Source organism: Callionymus lyra, chromosome 14, assembly GCF_982586985.1.
Source record: "Callionymus lyra chromosome 14, fCalLyr1.hap1.1, whole genome shotgun sequence".
NCBI classification, from domain to species: Eukaryota; Metazoa; Chordata; class Actinopteri; order Syngnathiformes; family Callionymidae; genus Callionymus; species Callionymus lyra.
The window spans coordinates 5,960,128-5,976,983 of NC_141831.1; the positions used below are offsets into that span (position 1 = coordinate 5,960,128).

The window sequence follows — 16,856 nt, forward strand, 5'->3', positions numbered from 1 at the left end:
AAGATGTTTACTCGGATCAATAATCAAAAAGTGCTGACAGTTTGAATGTTCACTTTATTTTTACTGCTCCTGCCATAACATTTGTTGTAGACATTTTGCCAGTTACACATATTTACGTGTTTATCTCTAGGTGAAAAACCTAAAAAAAAAAAAAATGAATATGAATAATAATAAAGGCTGATAAACTCATTGTCACTGCTGGCGTGTTAATGTTATACTGTTGTTTGAGTGAAATTAAACTAATCCAACATCATTAAACCAGTGTATTTATGAGAGCGAGCCTCAGCTCTGCTGCTCTTTGATCCAACTGAGCCCCAGAGGCTGAACTTAGTCAATTGTTTGCTAGAAATCAAACAATGAGTGAAAACACTTTGAAGCTAAATGTGGACAAAACTGAAACTCTGGTGATTGTTCCTGATGATGATGAAGATCCCTGGGTTGCGTCAGTACTTGGGTGACTTAGGTCAGTCTGTCAAACTGAGCCTGAGAAACCTGGGTGTTGTATTTTAATAAAGACATGTCTCTTGTTCAACACTGAAGAAAACTGACCAGAAACTGTTTCAACTGAGAAAACTCTCTAAACTTGGGAAAATGATGTTACAACACGATCTGGATCTTATAATCCTTGCGTTTGTGTCTCGTCTGGACTATTGTAACAGTTTATTTTCATGTCTTAACAAGAAGGATGTGTCTCGCCTGCAGTTCATACAAAACTCTGCAGCGAGAATTCTGACCCGCTCTAGTAGAAGAACTCACATTTCTCCTGATCCTTAAAACTCTTCACTGGCTGCCAGTTTCTTTCGGGATCATTTAAAAATTCTGGTTCTTACTTTCAGATCTATTCATGGTCAGACCTTCCATCAGTGATCTGATCCAGACTTACACCCCAGCTCGGGCTCTGAGGTCTGTGGATCAGAATCTACTGATGGTTCCTGAACTTCAGGACCAGAGGAGAGAAATCTTTTCAGGCTGTTGCTCCTAAACTTTGGAACCATCTCTGTGTTTGATGATCTACTGACTCCTTCAAGAAACATCTCTGTGTTTGATCTACTGACTCCTTCAAGAAACATCTGTGTTTGATGATCTACTGACTCCTTCAAGAAACATCTCTGTGTTTGATCTACTGACTCCTTCAAGAAACATGTGTGTTTGATGATCTACTGACTCCTTCAAGAAACATCTGTGTTTGATGATCTACTGACTCCTTCAAGAAACATCTGTGTTTGATGATCTACTGACTCCTTCAAGAAACATCTGTGTTTGATGATCTACTGACTCCTTCAAGAAACATCTCTGTGTTTGATGATCTACTGACTCCTTCAAGAAACATCTGTGTTTGATGATCTACTGACTCCTTCAAGAAACATCTGTGTTTGATGATCTACTGACTCCTTCAAGAAACATCTGTGTTTGATGATCTACTGACTCCTTCAAGAAACATCTGTGTTTGATGATCTACTGACTCCTTCAAGAAACATCTTTAGACACTTTTATTTGTGCTTTTCCTTGATTCTCTGAGACTCCTGTGTTTGTCTCGGTGTTATCTTGATCTTTTAAGTATTTATTTTATTAGGTATTGTTTAAGCGCTTTGTGACCCTGGTCTGGAAAAGCGCTCTATTAATACTAATTACTTGCTAACTTACTCAAGGTGTGTGTCACTGTCACTGTCAGGAATTATTACATGGTGAAGAGGAAGTATAAATGGTGTGTGTGCAGGTCGGACCACATTGTGGCAGCATCATGTGACTGACTGTATAAAAGTGTTCACCTGTGAAGGAGTGTTTCAGTCGGAGAACCATGGACACGACTAGAGTTGATCTGAAGAGAGAGTCTTTCTCTTGTTCCATCTGTCTGGAGCTACTGAAGGATCCAGTCACTCTCCACTGTGGACACAACTACTGTAAGACTTGTCTTGAAGGTCACTGGCAGGACAAGAACATCTACGAGTGTCCTCAGTGCAGACGGAGCTTCAGCGAGAGACCTGTCCTCCAGAAGAACACTGTGTTAGCAGAGTTGGTGGAGGAGCTGAAGAAGACTGGAGCAGCTGACAACCTGTCTTCTGCTGGACCTGAAGATGTGGTCTGTGACATGTGCACCGGGAGGAAGATGAAAGCCCTCAAGACCTGTCTGGTGTGTCTGGTCTCCTACTGTGACCTTCACCTCCAGACTCATCTAGAAGCTCCGGCCTTCAGGAGACACAAGCTGGTCCATCCGTTCAAGCAGCTCCAGGAGATGATCTGCTCCGAACACGAGGAGGAGAAGAAGATGTTCTGTCGTACTGATCAGCAGGTCATCTGTTCTCTCTGTGCTGTGGACCAACACAAAGATCATGTCATCGTCTCGGCCACAGCAGAGAGGAGGGAGAAAGAGGAAGACATGGATCAGAGTCGTGGAAGAATCCAGCAGAAGATCCAGAAGAGAAAGAAGAAAGTGAAGCTGCTCCAGAAGGAGGAGAAGAACATCAGCGTCTCTGCTAATCAAGCAATGAAGACCTGTCAGGAGATCCTCGACCAGATGTCTCAGATCCTCCAGAGAAAAAAGTATGGTGTGGAGCAGCAGATCAGATCTTATCAGGAGACTGAAGCCGCTCGAGTCCGAGGACTTCAGGAGCAGCTGGAGCAGGAGATCTCTGAGCTGGAGAAGAAAGATGCTGAGCTGCAGCAGCTGTCACTCATCGAGAGTCACATCGTCTTCCTGCAGAACTGGACCTCACTCTCAGAGGTCAGTGAAGACACAACCTCACCCTCAGAGGTCAGTGAAGACACGACCTCACCCTCAGAGGTCAGTGAAGACACGCTCTCCTCCATGACCCTTCAGCAAACTCACCCTGGCTTTGAGGAAGTGACCGCACTTGTGTCAGCCTGCAGAGACCAATTCCAGGACCTTCTGAGGGACACGTGGACCGATATCTCCCTGGTGATCCATCAAGAGACCAGAGAGCAGTTCCTCGCACACTCAGAGGACATCACTCTGGATCCTAACACTGCAGACTCAATGTTGATGTTGTCTGAAGGAAACAAGAAAGTGACAAAAATGGAGACGCGTCGGTCTCGTCCTGATCATCCAGACAGATTCATCGACTATCTTCAAGTCTTGAGTCAAGAGTCTCTGACTGGACGTTGTTACTGGGAGGTGAAGATGATAGAAGGACATGTTGACGTAGCAGCTTCATACAAGAACATCAGCAGATCAGGAGATGAAAGTTTATTTGGACAAAATGACAAATCCTGGTGTTTATATTGTGACGACTCTGGTTGTTTATTCATGCACGACAACATCATGACGAGAGTGTCCAGGGTCGTGCCCTCCACAGTGGGGGTGTACCTGGATCACTCTGCAGGTCTTCTCTGCTTCTACAGCGTCTCTGAGACCATGACTCTCCTCCACAGAGTCCAGACCAGCTTCACGGAGCCTCTTCATGCTGGAGTCTATGTTTTTGTTTGGTGCGCATGTGAGTTTGTGAAGCTGAAGTAGACGACAGTGTTTGTGTGTCTCCAGGAGTGACATGAAGCTTCAACGTCTCAGAACAACTGTATCGTCCAGAGTTTGAAGAAGTAATGATGGTTTTATGACGTTGTGGATTTTGTGATGTTGACATGATCATGATTATCCGGATGTGGTTGTTATAATGTTGGTGTTATGATGTTGTTTTGTCTTCTTGTAACTTCTCAAAATCTTCTTAATAAACATGTTCATGATCATCATGATGTTGTTGTTATAATGTTGGTGTTATGATGCTGTTTTGTCTTCTTGTAACTTCTTAAAATCTTCTTAATAAACATGTTCATGATCATCATGATGTTGTTGTTATAATGTTGTTGCTATGATGTCGTTTTGTCTTCTTGTAACTTCTTAAAATCTTCTTAATAAACATGTTCATGATCATCATGATGTTGTTGTTCTACCTCATTTGGTGCACCGCCCTCTAACTGCTTCGCTACTGGTTCATCCTCCAGGGCCTGCCTCGTCTCTGAGAAAGCTCAATGAACTCGTCTCCCAGCTGGGTGCAGCTCACTTCCTATAAGAGGTGTGGAATCCCAACCGAACTTCCTCCTTTTCAACTCAGCAGAAAGCTCCTGATAGTGAAAAGCGATAAGATCACAGTGGAATGTAATGATGGCGAAATGACGCCTCAACCTCAGAGATCATGATTATGATCGAGACAGGTGAACGGCAATGTTGTTTAATAAGGGTCTCCCTCGCAAACAACATAGCTCTCCCGGTGCACTCGACAAGCCCACGTCCTGATGTGATGAGAAGAAGAAGTTTGTTGGGTCCTCGATCGTGTTAGATTAAAAATTATTATCCACTATACGTATACGCCATACTTAAATGAATGCTAAAAGATAATCAAAATATAAAGTATAAATGACTAGCTTCATCTAAGAGTTTAAACGTTTGAATACACATTCACAATCAACATTTAACTCAGACTGACACACTGTTTTAAAAACAAGCTTGGAACAGAATTAGAGATAAGACACCGGTTATTTAAAACGTCTGTTTGTCTGCCCTTTCACACCTGGGGTCGTGGATCAAAGAGCGAAGCGGGACACACCCAGGAGGGGGGGGGGGTCTGGAAGACAAAGGCACCCACCCGAGAAGGGGGGCAAGCTAGGAAGTTTCTCTGCAGGTGATCGAGACATAGACAACTTGAAGGAGACGACCCCCTGGCCGGGGAAATTTGCCTTAAATATAGCGATGTTTCTACAGTTCCAGACCGTTTCTCCCGGAGCTATTGAACTGTCGAGCTGCCGGCAGAAAGCGCGACCGATCGATGTTAGCTACATTTGTAGCGATTGTGACTGAGAAGATAGTCACGTACCAAATTAAGTAGTAATTCAATCATCTGTGTTTTTCTGTGTGTGTGTCTATGTTTGTGTGTGTACGTTTGTGCGTGTATGTTTGTGTGGGTACATTTTTGTGGGTGTGTGTTTGTGTGTGTATGTTTGTGCGTGTGTGGGTATGTTTGTGTGTGTACGTTTGTGTGTGTACGTTTGTGTGTGTGTACGTTTGTGTTTGTGTGTGTACGTTTGTGTGTGTGTGTATGTTTGTGTGTCTATGTTATGTGTGAATGTTTGTGCATGTGTGGGCATGTTTGTGTGTGGGTGTGTGTTTGTGTGTGTATGTTTGTGTGTGTACGTTTGTGCGTGTGCGGGGTACGTTTGTGTGTGGGTGTGCGTTTGTGTGTGTATGTTTGTGTGGGTACATTTTTGTGGGTGTGTGTTTGCGTGTGTACGTTTGTGCGTGTGTGGGTAAGTTTGTGTGTGTACGTTTGTGTGTGTACGTTTGTGTTTGTGTGTGTACGTTTGTGTGTGTGTGTGTATGTTTGTGTGTCTATGTTATGTGTGTGTATGTTTGTGCATGTGTGGGCATGTTTGTGTGTGGTTGTGTGTTTGTGTGTGTATGTTTGTGTGTGTACGTTTGTGTGTGTGTGTGTACTTTTGTGTGTGTGTGGGTACGTTTGTGGGTGGGTGGGTACATTTGTGTGGGTGTGTGTACGTTTGTGTGTGTGTCTATGTTTGTGTGTCTATGTTATGTGTGTGTATGTTTGTGCATGTGTGGGCATGTTTGTGTGTGGGTGTGTGTTTGTGTGTGTATGTTTGTGTGTGTACGTTTGTGTGTGAACGTTTGTGTTTGTGTGTGTACGTTTGTGTGTGTGTATGTTATGTGTGTGTACGTTTGTGCGTGTGTGTATGTTTGTATGTGTGTGGGTGTGTGTTTGTATGTTTGTGTGTGTACGTTTGTGTGCGTGTGAATGTGTGTGTGGGTGTGTGTACGTTTGTGCGTGTGTGTGTATGTTTGTATGTGTGTGGGTGTGTGTTTGTATGTTTGTGTGTGTACGTTTGTGTGCGTGTGAATGTGTGTGTGGGTGTGTGTGCGTGTGTGTGTCAGAGATAAAGAGTCACATGGTTTCAAGGAAGACGTGTGGATCAGCAGGTTGGACCAGATTGTTGGACCAGCATCATTTTTGATTAAAAAAAAACAAGATGTTTACTCGGATCAATAATCAAAAAGTGCTGACAGTTTGAATGTTCACTTTATTTTTACTGCTCTTGCCATAACATTTGTTGTAGACATTTTGCCAGTTACACATATTTACGTGTTTATCTCTAGGTGAAAAACCTAAAAAAAAAAAAAAATTAATATGAATAATAATAAAGGCTGATAAACTCATTGTCACTGCTGGCGTGTTAATGTTATCCTGTTGTTTGAGTGAAATTAAACTAATCCAACATCATTAAACCAGTGTATTTATGAGAGCGAGCCTCAGCTCTGCTGCTCTTTGATCCAACTGAGCCCCAGAGGCTGAACTTAGTCAATTGTTTGCTAGAAATCAAACAATGAGTGAAAACACTTTGAAGCTAAATGTGGACAAAACTGAAACTCTGGTTATTGCTCCTGATGATGATGAAGATCCCTGGGTTGCGTCAGTACTTGGGTGACTTAGGTCAGTCTGTCAAACTGAGCCTGAGAAACCTGGGTGTTATATTTTAAAAAGGCATGTCTCTAGTTCAACACTGAGAAAACTCTCTAAACTTAGGAAAAATATGTTACAACACAATCTGGATCTTATAATCCATGCGTTTGTGTCTCGTCTGGACTATTGTAACAGTTTATTTTCATGTCTTAACAAGAAGGATGTGTCTCGCCTGCAGTTCATACAAAACTCTGCAGCGAGAATTCTGACCCGCTCTAGTAGAAGAACTCACATTTCTCCTGATCCTTAAAACTCTTCACTGGCTGCCAGTTTCTTTCGGGATCATTTAAAAATTCTGGTTCTTACTTTCAGATCTATTCATGGTCAGACCTTCCATCAGTGATCTGATCCAGACTTACACCCCAGCTCGGGCTCTGAGGTCTGTGGATCAGAATCTACTGATGGTTCCTGAACACGGTTCAGGACCAGAGGAGAGAAATCCTTCCAGACTGTTGCTCCTAAGCTTTGGAACCATCTCTGTGTTTGATGATCTACTGACTCCTTCAAGAAACATCTGTGTTTGATGATCTACTGACTCCTTCAAGAAACATCTCTGTTTGATGATCTACTGACTCCTTCAAGAAACATCTGTGTTTGATGATCTACTGACTCCTTCAAGAAACATCTGTGTTTGATGATCTACTGACTCCTTCAAGAAACATGTGTGTTTGATGATCTACTGACTCCTTCAAGAAACATGTGTGTTTGATGATCTACTGACTCCTTCAAGAAACATGTGTGTTTGATGATCTACTGACTCCTTCAAGAAACATCTGTGTTTGATGATCTACTGACTCCTTCAAGAAACATCTGTGTTTGATGATCTACTGACTCCTTCAAGAAACATCTGTGTTTGATGATCTACTGACTCCTTCAAGAAACATCTGTGTTTGATGATCTACTGACTCCTTCAAGAAACATCTGTGTTTGATGATCTACTGACTCCTTCAAGAAACATCTGTGTTTGATGATCTACTGACTCCTTCAAGAAACATCTGTGTTTGATGATCTACTGACTCCTTCAAGAAACATCTGTGTTTGATGATCTACTGACTCCTTCAAGAAACATGTGTGTTTGATGATCTACTGACTCCTTCAAGAAACATCTGTGTTTGATGATCTACTGACTCCTTCAAGAAACATCTGTGTTTGATGATCTACTGACTCCTTCAAGAAACATGTGTGTTTGATGATCTACTGACTCCTTCAAGAAACATGTGTGTTTGATGATCTACTGACTCCTTCAAGAAACATCTGTGTTTGATGATCTACTGACTCCTTCAAGAAACATCTGTGTTTGATGATCTACTGACTCCTTCAAGAAACATCCGTGTTTGATGATCTACTGACTCCTTCAAGAAACATCTGTGTTTGATGATCTACTGACTCCTTCTAGAAACATCTGTGTTTGATGATCTACTGACTCCTTCAAGAAACATCTGTGTTTGATGATCTACTGACTCCTTCAAGAAACATCTGTGTTTGATGATCTACTGACTCCTTCAAGAAACATCTTTAGACACTTTTATTTGTGCTTTTCCTTGATTCTCTGAGACTCCTGTGTTTGTCTCGGTGTTATCTTGATCTTTTAAGTATTTATTTTATTAGGTATTGTTTAAGCGCTTTGTGACCCTGGTCTGGAAAAGCGCTCTATTAATACTAATTACTTGCTAACTTACTCAAGGTGTGTGTCACTGTCACTGTCAGGAATTATTACATGGTGAAGAGGAAGTATAAATGGTGTGTGTGCAGGTCGGACCACATTGTGGCAGCATCATGTGACTGACTGTATAAAAGTGTTCACCTGTGAAGGAGTGTTTCAGTCGGAGAACCATGGACACGACTAGAGTTGATCTGAAGAGAGAGTCTTTCTCTTGTATCATCTGTCTGGAGCTACTGAAGGATCCAGTCACTCTCCACTGTGGACACAACTACTGTAAGACTTGTCTTGAAGGTCACTGGCAGGACAAGAACATCTACGAGTGTCCTCAGTGCAGACGGAGCTTCAGCGAGAGACCTGTCCTCCAGAAGAACACTGTGTTAGCAGAGTTGGTGGAGGAGCTGAAGAAGACTGGAGCAGCTGATGACCTGTCTTCCGCTGGACCTGAAGATGTGGTCTGTGACATGTGCACCGGGAGGAAGATGAAAGCCCTCAAGACCTGTCTGGTGTGTCTGGTCTCCTACTGTGACCTTCACCTCCAGACTCATCTAGAAGCTCCGGCCTTCAGGAGACACAAGCTGGTCCATCCGTTCAAGCAGCTCCAGGAGATGATCTGCTCTGAACACGAGGAGGAGAAGAAGATGTTCTGTCGTACTGATCAGCAGGTCATCTGTTCTCTCTGTGCTGTGGACCAACACAAAGATCATGTCATCGTCTCGGCCACAGCAGAGAGGAGGGAGAAAGAGGAAGACATGGATCAGAGTCGTGGAAGAATCCAGCAGAAGATCCAGAAGAGAAAGAAGAAAGTGAAGCTGCTCCAGAAGGAGGAGAAGAACATCAGCGTCTCTGCTAATCAAGCAATGAAGACCTGTCAGGAGATCCTCGACCAGATGTCTCAGATCCTCCAGAGAAAAAAGTATGGTGTGGAGCAGCAGATCAGATCTTATCAGGAGACTGAAGCCGCTCGAGTCCGAGGACTTCAGGAGCAGCTGGAGCAGGAGATCTCTGAGCTGGAGAAGAAAGATGCTGAGCTGCAGCAGCTGTCACTCATCGAGAGTCACATCGTCTTCCTGCAGAATTGGACCTCACTCTCAGAGGTCAGTGAAGACACAACCTCACCCTCAGAGGTCAGTGAAGACACGACCTCACCCTCAGAGGTCAATGAAGACACACTCTCCTCCATGACCCTTCAGCAAACTCACCCTGGCTTTGAGGAAGTGACCGCACTTGTGTCAGCCTGCAGAGACCAATTCCAGGACCTTCTGAGGGACACGTGGACCGATATCTCCCTGGTGATCCATCAAGAGACCAGAGAGCAGTTCCTCGCACACTCAGAGGACATCACTCTGGATCCTAACACTGCAGACTCAATGTTGATGTTGTCTGAAGGAAACAAGAAAGTGACAAAAATGGAGACGCGTCGGTCTCGTCCTGATCATCCAGACAGATTCATCGACTATCTTCAAGTCTTGAGTCAAGAGTCTCTGACTGGACGTTGTTACTGGGAGGTGAAGATGATAGAAGGACATGTTGACGTAGCAGCTTCATACAAGAACATCAGCAGATCAGGAGATGAAAGTTTATTTGGACAAAATGACAAATCCTGGTGTTTATATTGTGACGACTCTGGTTGTTTATTCATGCACGACAACATCATGACGAGAGTGTCCAGGGTCGTGCCCTCCACAGTGGGGGTGTACCTGGATCACTCTGCAGGTCTTCTCTGCTTCTACAGCGTCTCTGAGACCATGACTCTCCTCCACAGAGTCCAGACCAGCTTCACGGAGCCTCTTCATGCTGGAGTCTATGTTTTTGTTTGGTGCGCATGTGAGTTTGTGAAGCTGAAGTAGACGACAGTGTTTGTGTGTCTCCAGGAGTGACATGAAGCTTCAACGTCTCAGAACAACTGTATCGTCCAGAGTTTGAAGAAGTAATGATGGTTTTATGACGTTGTGGATTTTGTGATGTTGACATGATCATGATTATCCGGATGTGGTTGTTATAATGTTGGTGTTATGATGTTGTTTTGTCTTCTTGTAACTTCTTAAAATCTTCTTAATAAACATGTTCATGATCATCATGATGTTGTTGTTATGATGTTGTTGCTATGATGTCGTTTTGTCTTCTTGTAACTTCTTAAAATCTTCTTAATAAACATGTTCATGATCATCATGATGTTGTTGTTATGATGTTGTTGCTATGAAGTTGTTTTGTCTTCTTGTAACTTCTCAAAATCTTCTTAATAAACATGTTCATGATCATCATGATGTTGTTGTTATGATGTTGTTGCTATGATGTCGTTTTGTCTTCTTGTAACTTCTTAAAATCTTCTTAATAAACATGTTCATGATCATCATGATGTTGTTGTTATGATGTTGTTGCTATGATGTCGTTTTGTCTTCTTGTAACTTCTTAAAATCTTCTTAATAAACATGTTCATGATCATCATGATGTTGTTGTTCTACCTCATTTGGTGCACCGCCCTCTAACTGCTTCGCTACTGGTTCATCCTCCAGGGCCTGCCTCGTCTCTGAAAAAGCTCAATGAACTCGTCACCCAGCTGGGTGCAGCTCACTTCCTATAAGAGGTGTGGAATCCCAACCGAACTTCCTCCTTTTCAACTCAGCAGAAAGCTCCTGATAGTGAAAAGCGATAAGATCACAGTGGAATGTAATGATGGGCGAATGACGCCTCAACCTCAGAGATCATGATTATGATCGAGAGGTGAACGGCAATGTTGTTTAATAAGGGTCTCCCTCGCAAACAACATGGCTCTCCCGGTGCACTCGACAAGCCCACGTTACGATGTGATGAGAAGAAGAAGTTTGTTGGGTCCTCGATCGTGTTAGATTAAAAATTATTATACACTATACGTATACGCCATACTTAAATTAATGCTAAAAGATAATCAAAATATAAAGTATAAATGACTAGCTTCATCTAAGAGCTTAAACGTTTGAATACACATTCACAATCAACATTTAACTCAGACTGACACACTGTTTTAAAAACAAGCTAGGAACAGAATTAGAGATAAGACACCGGTTATTTAAAACGTCTGTTTGTCTGCCCTTTCACACCTGGGGTCGTGGATCAAAGAGCGAAGCGGGACACACCCAGGAGGGGGGGGGTCTGGAAGACAAAGGCACCCACCCGAGAAGGGGGGCAAGCTAGGAAGTTTCTCTGCAGGTGATCGAGACATAGACAACTTGAAGGAGACGACCCCCTGGCCGGGGAAATTTGCCTTAAATATAGCGATATTTCTACAGTTCCAGACCGTTTCTCCCGGAGCTATTGAACTGTAGAGCTGCCGGCAGAAAGCGCGACCGATCGATCGATCGTAAAGCTTGTATTTTGTTTGACTTGAAGCGGCGAATAAACGACCCGTGACGCTCTGCATTGACCATTTATCTCCACAAAGCAAAGTATTAAAACCCGGAAGTGACGGCGTGTTGGAGCGACCGGAACGGACTCCAGTTTTGACCGTTTTAATCATGAACTGACCGCGTCGAGGAGGCTGACGGGTGTCGCTGCATGGAGATCGGCCATGAGGTATGTATGCAGGTAAGTTTCTCTTGCGGACAACAAGGCCCTCCTGCAGTGCACTCGACGGGCTCACTTCTACAGTTTACTGCAGATGAGGTAGAGGAGAACCACAGAGGCTGCCCTCCTCAGGATGACTCTAGCATATGCTCTCCTGGAGGAGGTTCCGGGACGCTGCTCGGCTGAAACATCGACATCTGTGGTGAGTTCGTCCGTACTTTGATTGAGATTAGTCAGGCAATATGGATAGATATTAGTGATTTTTGCTGCACGTGTCATGAATACACAATCTTGCACATTGATTATTAAACAAAGTGTCAGTGAAGTGATAAAGTGTGCGTCTGATTCAAAGTGAGGGAAGTGTTAACGGAGCCAGCGGCACAAACTTTCTGGGAAGATTTCTCGATATGATGTCAGGCGCAGACCAGAGGACCATTGTTCTCCGGCCCTGGCTTGCATGGAGAAAAACTGTCAGTGGCAAGAAGGTCCGATAATCGGAGACGACGGCACTGAGGACGCACTGGCAGCCTCTGGTGAAGAGACCCAGTGTTCTCGGAAGAACACTTTAGTTCACGAATGTAGAAGCTTCTTATTTTGAATTAATCTCGTTTAAAAGGTTCATGGAAATCTTTAAACATTCTTCCATCTGACCTCACAGATGGTCATCTGTTGTGTTCCCCCCCCCGACACAAGCCACACAATGATGTGATGCCTAAAAGTTGTGATTTCAAAATGTTGCCGGCATCTTTCTGACAGGTGAAGGCTTTTTTCAAAGAAAACAACCACATGATGGACCCAGATGTGCTTCTGCCATCGTGTTCCGACTGGTCTCAGGAAAAAGTCTCACATGTTGACTTACGTTTTAGGAACACAACTGATCCTACAAACGGATCTCTCGGGGGAAAAAAACCCTTTAATTTATACATTTCTCAACACACATTCTTAATTAAAAGACGCTTCGCAGACCCGCTCTGACTCAGATTAAAGGCCATATTTAGTGCAACGTCTTTGATTTCTTCTTTGTTTTAAGGAAACCTGGCATGAGTTAGAGACAAAAAGAAGAGTTTCTTTGAAGAAAGACTTTTGTTCTTTATCTACACCAGGCATCGGAGGACCTGCTGTGATGTTAACACGGATTCAATTAGCGGTTTTTTGGACCAAACGTGCAGAACTAAGCTTGTGATTTGAAAACAATTTACTGTGGGAGACGGTTTCTGAACATCTTAATTGTTGAATTAGACGCGTTAATAATGAAGCTTTATTAGTAACAATAACGAGTCAACTGGTCGAGCTCCAGCAGAGTTTAAATAATTCTCCACATCTCATCAGTGGCAACAATGAATCTGTTTTTTTTTCCGTTCATTTGCTAGCTGAGATACCTCCAGAATCTACGGACGATCTTCCCAGGAATGTCTTCCACGTGATGAGGCTAAAAAACCTGAAAAGTGTCTCGATTGTGTCCCCAAAGTACCTGGATGGGGTCTTGGAGGAGAAGGACAGTATCTCAGTGGTCCCAATATTTATCATTGTAGGACTGGCTCGTCGTCCACCTTCTATGCAGGTCTTAACCAATAGGTTTTGTTGTTACCGGGCTCTTCATATGCACTTACTAATTCTACGTCTACGACCTTATGACAGGAAAGTATGTACTAGTATGTTTGTCTGAACCCTGAGCTGTGTCTCAAATCACATAATTCTCTTAGTGCACTGGTTAGTATGCATCAGGATAGTGTACGTACTAACTAGTAACTAATTCTCCACAGATAGTTTGTCTCAAATCAAACTCTGCTGCTACAAATTAACAGGAAATGACGCGACAGCTTCTTCTTCTACTACTATTTAACAATGATTTCAACCAGCTGTAGGAACACTATCGCCACCTGCTGGCAGCACGTTTGGTTTGGATCAAGAAATATATGAGAAACTAAATATTGGCGAGTTTTTTACGCCGGTATCAGCAGCGAAGACGTGTCGTCCTCCTACTGCTGAAAACGTACCTGTAAGTATATGCATATACATATATATATTGTATATGACATAACTTCCGTTTACAACGTCAACGTGACGTACCTGTTTAGGGTAGAAAGTGTCCATCGATCCATACCCAGTTTTGCACATTTAAGTACGCAAGTATGCGATTTGAGACACAGCCCTGGTCTTTGGGAAACCTTCAGAAAAAATCCACTGTTGTGGTTTGGTACCAAGTGATGTCGATCCTACTTCGCCATCATCCACCTTTTCTTCAATCATATCCCGTATTTTGGCTTGAGAGAGACGTTTTAAGTGATCACTAGACTTCATATAGAGGCTCCGTCAGCGACCTACCAGTCAGCAGCTCCTCTGTGGTTTGGATTAGTTTGTTTTTTGTTTTGTTTTTATCAGAGCAACGAACCACTGCAACGCTGGGTTCACATCCAAAGGTCTTACAATGGAAAACGATTTTCTCGAATTGTTTCCCCAAATGACAAGTGCTTTGTCTCATATTGCGCAAATTCTCTAACTGCACTGCTTTACAGTACACTGTAAGGAAGTGCACGTACTTGTGCAGTGCTCAAATTTGGACGGAGTAGTACTGTCTCAAATCAAACTCTGCTGCTACACACTTATGACTCGGCCGCTTCTTCTTCTACTACTTTTGACTACTACAATGAAACACAAAAGAACTTCATATCAAAATGTACAATAAAGTTCTTGTTTTTAAGGACAAAAAGAGAGAATTTTAAGTTTTTAGTCCCAGCTGGAACAGTGCGGTCATGTGGCCACACTTTGAGGTCAAACCTTTAACAAATCCATTTCCTTCAGGTTTTTGTTCTCTGGAAATTTTCGTTTAGTTTTTGGAAAAAACCCAAACATTTTAAAATGGAACACTTGGTGGTCTTGTGTTCTCTGGTGTGATCTTTAAATGAACAACAACACTCAATAAAAAACAGGACTTCACAGAACAACTAAACTGCCACATTCTCTTGGCTCTTCCTCCCGTTTGTTTCCGCTGGAATCGAGGAACGATGAGCGTGGAATGGAAGTCAGATGTTGCCGTCAGGTGGAGGAGCTGATCAACTTCAACTCAAGCACCTTCGGAGTCTCAGCTACGCTGTTCAACCTCACACTTGGATCCATTTAGTCATGTTTCTCTCGCCTGGGAAACATCACATTCTATTTCACCGTCACAAACCATGACTCACCTTGTAACACACACTCACACTCACACACACACACACACACTCACCCCCCCACACACACACACACACACACACACACGTTTATAGCTGTGACCATTTGGACAATTAGCTTGAATCCAATCACTCGACTGACAGAGTTCAACGTTTGAACGTAAGAACTTTGTTTACCTCCAGCACCGTGAGTGACACACACAGGATGGATTACATAAACCATCTGCTGTGAGTAAACCCAAGACCCCCGTAAAAAAACACAGAAATTGAAGGCAGAGATGGATTGCATAACCTATATTTCCCTCATGGTCCTTCAATTTATAATAGAATAATAATGTTTCTTTTCCAAAGAATTTCTGTCACTCTTAGAGAGACTTGGATAGATAAAAACTTGGAGAAGACACTGAGGGCAGAAGAACCCAACTTGGAGGGTTTTCAATTTCATTCTCGGGAGATTTTGGGTAAGTTTGAGTCCTGATCCAGATCTCAAGTACAAAACAATTGAACAATTCATGATAGAAACTAAACTAACTGTTCTTTTCATTTCATTTTCTACTTTTTTACCCCTTATCGGGGGTCGCGGGGCGACTGGAGTCTATCCCAGTATCATAGGGTGAGAGGCGGGGGACACCCTGGACAGGACGCCAGTCTGTCTCAGGACAAACAAAGACAGACAACCATTCACATACACACTCATGGACAATTTCCCCAAGTTCTCAATCAACCTCTGTATGTTTTTGGACTGTGGGAGGAAACCGGAGTGACCGGAGTAAACCCACACAACACGGGGAGAACATACTAAGTTCACATAGTTTGTACGGTCTGATATGGAACCAGAAACCTTCTTGCTTAACTAACATAATGTTATTTTTAATGAGGCAATTGTTTATGTCTTTGCACTTCAGGGCCACCGTGGAATTACCATCCGGATCCACAACGCTTTTGAAGATGTTACTCTCTGTGGCGCAGAAGTAAGAACACGTCAAGCAAAAGGAATGAAAAAAAAATGAACAGATTCATTGTTGCCACTGATGAGATGTGAAGCTGTATTTAAGCTGTTCTTATCGGCCACATTTCAAATGCTAAAAAAAGTTATTCATATACATTAACAAATCAGATTAAGTGGAATAATAGGTCAGGTAACGTTGGTTCTGGTCAGTCCATCATCATTTTATCAAATCATTAAAAACATTTGACCTCTGGACACAAGAGGTCGAATACAAGTAACCATTTAACAAGAAAACCTTCAACGAGTCTTGAACAAACAGTATAACACACAAACTTTTGAGTTATTTAATTCAGAAGTTGAAAATAAAAAGGTCCTTCATCTTCAACCAGTTCAACAGAAAGTGTTAAAAAATCTTCTCAGTATCTAAGCATTATCATCAAAAACTCTTGAGTGATATTAACAAGCTTTTATTTTCATAATCAAAAATGTATTTGCGATGTACTTTCCATCCAATAATACAGGTTAAAAGGGAGATAGATGGACCAGGGGCCGCTAGCGTTTAAATAACAGACGCACAATAACAAAGCTAACTCACTCATGAAGTCACTTCTGTCTTTCCAGACGGAGACCATGACTTTTTGGAAAGACTCCTGCATTTGAAAAATGTCCTGCTGGATCTTAATCTGCATTTGTTCCACCGTCACGATCGAGCTCCTTCCTTTTAACGAAGCCAAACTAGAGCTCTAGCCGAAGCCAAAATGGCCGACCTGCTTCCATCAATCGGAAAAAAACTTAAGTTATCGCAACATTTTCTGACGGTACACGATCGGGAATGAAGCGAATGAGGATTAAGAAGAATTTTGGTGAAATAGCGACCCCGTCTGGTGAGTTTTAAACTAAAAAAATCATTGTGTTGTTTTAATCGTATCTTAAACATGTTTTATGTTTAGTCTTGTAATTTACAAGCAAAGGCCAGAGACTTCAGGGAATCTTCCAAGAACAACATTTCATAATTCCCAGGATCTTTACATCGGGAATTTCCACCAGTCAAG

The 16,856-nt window shown here is 42.7% G+C and overlaps 2 protein-coding genes across 2 annotated transcripts; both read left to right on the forward strand.

The window, feature by feature from the left end:
- The first annotated feature begins 420 nt into the window (after positions 1-420).
- LOC148065822 (tripartite motif-containing protein 16-like) lies at positions 421-3,892 on the forward strand. Its single transcript, XM_087808082.1, has 3 exons — positions 421-463; positions 1,920-2,722; positions 2,783-3,892. The coding sequence occupies exons 1-3, from the start codon at positions 421-423 to the stop codon at positions 3,473-3,475; spliced, it is 1,539 nt and encodes a 512-aa protein (XP_087664208.1). The 3' UTR covers positions 3,476-3,892.
- A 4,423-nt stretch (positions 3,893-8,315) lies between these two features.
- LOC148065823 (tripartite motif-containing protein 16-like) lies at positions 8,316-10,449 on the forward strand. Its single transcript, XM_087808083.1, has one exon. The coding sequence runs from the start codon at positions 8,316-8,318 to the stop codon at positions 9,990-9,992; it is 1,677 nt and encodes a 558-aa protein (XP_087664209.1). The 3' UTR covers positions 9,993-10,449.
- The last annotated feature ends 6,407 nt before the right edge of the window (positions 10,450-16,856 follow it).